At 34.5% G+C, this 3,738-nt stretch overlaps 1 protein-coding gene across 1 annotated transcript; it reads right to left on the bottom strand.

Moving 5' to 3' along the window:
- LOC7453623 (auxin-responsive protein SAUR21) lies at positions 1-297 on the bottom strand. The gene has a single exon (XM_002305439.3). The coding sequence runs from the start codon at positions 295-297 to the stop codon at positions 1-3; it is 297 nt and encodes a 98-aa protein (XP_002305475.1).
- Positions 298-3,738: the final 3,441 nt, after the last annotated feature.

Genomic DNA, 3,738 nt, shown 5'->3' with positions numbered 1-3,738 from the left:
TCATGATGAGGCCTGCAATGTAGAGGCAAGATTAATGAAGGCTTCTTCTCTGCAAGGAATTGTAAGACAACCCATTGGAGGATTGAAGCCAAACTCTTCCTCGGCTCGATTAAGCAAGTCTTGAAATGAAGGATGGCTCAAGTACGATATTGGCACCACAAACCTCTTCCTTTGCATTTCTCCAACATATATCGCTACATGTCCTTTTGGTACATCTGGTTGATTTCTACAGTGAAGAGATTTGCCTTTGATTATATGCTTGACATTGTGAATCATGGATGGTAAACGAATGCCCATGTTAATTTGATTTTGAGCTTGAAAAGGATGATTTGAGATGGGTTTTTTTTTTTTTTTTTTTTTGGTGAAAGTTGTGAAAGTCTTGTGGAATGAGAAGGCTGTTTTGAGTCTGTATTTATAGGGTTTTTTTTGGGGGTGGACTGCCATACTTTTCCAGTGGAGAGGCAATTGGGTGCATGTTCAGCGGATGCGGCTGTTTTGCTATTTTGGGTATTATAGGAGGACCCATGGCAACAAAGGTTCACATGGCTTAGCTAAAGGTTTTGATTTTGTTTTTGTGTTTTAAAAAATTAATATTTTTTTATTTTAAATTAATTTTTTTAGTATTTTCAGATCATTTTAGTGTGTTAATATCAAAAATAAATTTTGAAAACTTAAAAAAAATATTATTTTAATATATTTTTATATAAAAAATACTTTTTTAAAAAACCATTACAAAAAATAATAAATGAGGTCGACTAAATGCTCTATAAAATAGAGGGCCGTACACCGGTAACTGTGAGTCGAGAGCAACATTTTCGAGTTGTCAAAAAAGATTGGCTAATGGATAGTGTTTTAGTGCTACAACATCGAAGATCCACAGTTTCTCCTCCTCAAGGTTTGTAGAGAGTTTACGCAGTATTTTCTATTTTGTCCCGATAAATACAAGTGCTGGAAAAAAGAAGAAGGGAAAACCAGAAGTGTGTATTAATATTCTATCTTGGACTTCATCCTTGCGTGATTATTCTTTAAGACCAATCGAATGTAGATGCATTCTCCGACAGAATGAAATGAAATTAAGCCCATGACAGTTAACTGTTGGGGATTCCGGCTCCCTATACGCAGACCGGTGATGTACTGATAGTTGCTCAAAGAAAACCAAGTACACTGAGACATAATATTTAACGTGGTTCGGCATAACCGCCTACATCCACGGGAGAGAGTTCATATTATTAGAGATAGAGAAAGGAAACAATACAAATACATGGAGGAGGAGGATCACTTTACTCTAACTCAACTCCCAGCTCTCACATACTGCCGCCGCCCATGGCAGCAGCTCCTCTTTCTCTCTTATTCTCCTCACATTCTATGCTCACTCTCTGCTCAATTTGCTCTGCTCTCTTGTTGCCTATTTATAGGCAAGAATGACGCCACCAGCTCCAGCTCTTCTTCAACAAAGGTGGCTGCCAACTCCAGCTCTTCAACAATGGTGGCTGCCAACCTTTGACATCTTGGATGGGTGCACATGGTTGGTGCAACTCCAGCTGCAGGCTCTTGACAATGGCAACCTCTCCTAGAGTAGGGCTGCTGCCACATAAGTGGCAATATCCCAACATTAACAAATTAAAAGGGTCTACATATTTAGTAAAAAACAATGTTGTCTTTTTTTTTAATTGGAACTATATATTTTAATTTTAAAATATTTCAGTATGTTGTTTTGGGGTTAACCCATTAAATTTTTGACAAAAATCATAAAATTAAAATAACCACAAAAAACAAATGACATTAAATTATGAAATCTAATATTAAATAAACCAAGTATAAAAAAGTAAAATTAAAAATAAAAGCGAACAAAAATACTATTTGGCCGGAACAAAACAACCGAAATAGAACTAGAATATTCCGGGCATAATTTAGATGGAATTTCTAAAACATGCTGAGATACTGAATGAGATGAAATCTATCCCGATTTGTTTTGTTTTTTTAAATTGAAACAAGATAAACTAGTAGGCAAAACAAAATAAAATTGATGGTTAAAAGATTTGAATATATATATTAAAATATAGTTGATTAAAATTACGATTGAATGCTCCATGTGTTCTTTATTTATTTATTTTTATTTTAAAAGTTAGCACTACTCATATTATTTTTCGGTGAAGATTTAAACAATTCAAATCTTTTCTAAAAAAATATATTCAAATCTCAATTACTAAGTATCCCATCTGCCAAAATCTGAAACATTTACAGTAGTCGGATTGGGTGGCAAGAGATATTTATAGTAAAACACACACACACACACACATATATATATATATATATATATATATTTGTGAAATTCTTTCTCAACTTAAATTCCAATTAGAAATAATAACTTGGTGGACAAAGTCAATTCGGACAAAAATTAGTCTGAGTTAAAAGCAGAACGCTTAGTACGCCCTTCAAAAGTGTAATTTCCACCCAGTGCTGCAATGGTTATTCTACAAGTAGTTCATCAAAGACTTGTCATGAATCACTTGAGGTAGCTTTGGGAAAAAGGAAATTAAATAAAGAAGTATATCTTCTTATGTGGTTGCTCAATCAATGCCGCTTGATATGAAGCAAATTGCAGTTGCGCGTTTGTGCCAGTTTTCTGGGGCAATCATTCATAGCCACATGCGTTGGACTTGGGAGACTGATTGATCACTCTGACAAGCTAGTTCTATTTATATTTCATTATTGTTTCAGTTATATCTGGATTCCGGGTACATTTTTTTTTTTCTTTTTGGGTTACAAGATTTGCTTCTTTTATATAGTTTTAGGTGAAAAACGAGACTCAGGATAAGCATATTTGCACCCGAGATGGTCTGAGAAGGAATGGCCGCAGTAATGAACAGCAATATGACAAAGAGAAAGAAAGAAGAGAAAACCATGAGTTTGATGATCATTTCTTGGATCTAGCAGCCAATCAATTGACCCACAGTACTGACATCAAGAACATGCCCTAATTAAAAGGCTATAGAAATATTTCTTTTTTACTATCTTTAGATATATTACCAATGGACCCTACGTATCCAAGTTATCTTCTTGGTATTCTAGAGTCATCCAGTTTCTGTAGTGCAAGGACAAAGCACAAGTTGCTACACCATAGCAATATCGTTACTCCATTTATTGCCTATATTGATTTAATGTTTTTTTTTTCTGGAACAAAATTCAATGTTTCTCAACGCTATGAAGGTCACTAGAGAAAGAATATATAGTTCTAACATTGAAAAACAGTGGTGTTGAGCTAGTTATGTTTTTCACTCTACCAACGTTTTCTTCACTACTAGAACAAAATCAACATGGCTGTTCGATTGAAAGAGATGTTTCTTCATGTTAAAGATACGATTCGAAGAAGCTCTACCTCGGATCATCATCAACATACAAAATCAACAAGGCTAGACGTGCCAAAAGGCCATTTTGCAATTTATGTTGGAGAGGAAGAGAAGAAAAGGAAGCGATTTGTGATTCCAATTTCCTACTTGAAGCATCCTAGCTTTGTTTCAAAACTTGTTAAGTCAAGCTGAAGAAGAGTTTGGTTTTGATAATCAAATGGGTAGTCTTACAATTCCATGTGCCGAAGATGATGAGTTCATTGTTCTTAATTACTTCTCACTTAATATATGTTTGATTTTCAGCTAGCAATCTAGCCATGTTTATATTTTGACTGGCTTCTAGATAGTTATGCATAAAATGACCGAATATGCCAATAATTTTCCTATT

Source organism: Populus trichocarpa, chromosome 4, assembly GCF_000002775.5.
Source record: "Populus trichocarpa isolate Nisqually-1 chromosome 4, P.trichocarpa_v4.1, whole genome shotgun sequence".
NCBI classification, from domain to species: domain Eukaryota; kingdom Viridiplantae; phylum Streptophyta; class Magnoliopsida; order Malpighiales; family Salicaceae; genus Populus; species Populus trichocarpa.
This window is presented reverse-complemented; position numbering and strand designations above follow the sequence as displayed.

Coding starts and splice junctions, on each gene's coding strand:
- LOC7453623 (XM_002305439.3), bottom strand. CDS start 297: ATGGGCATTCGTTTACCATCCATGATTCACAATGTCAAGCATATAATC.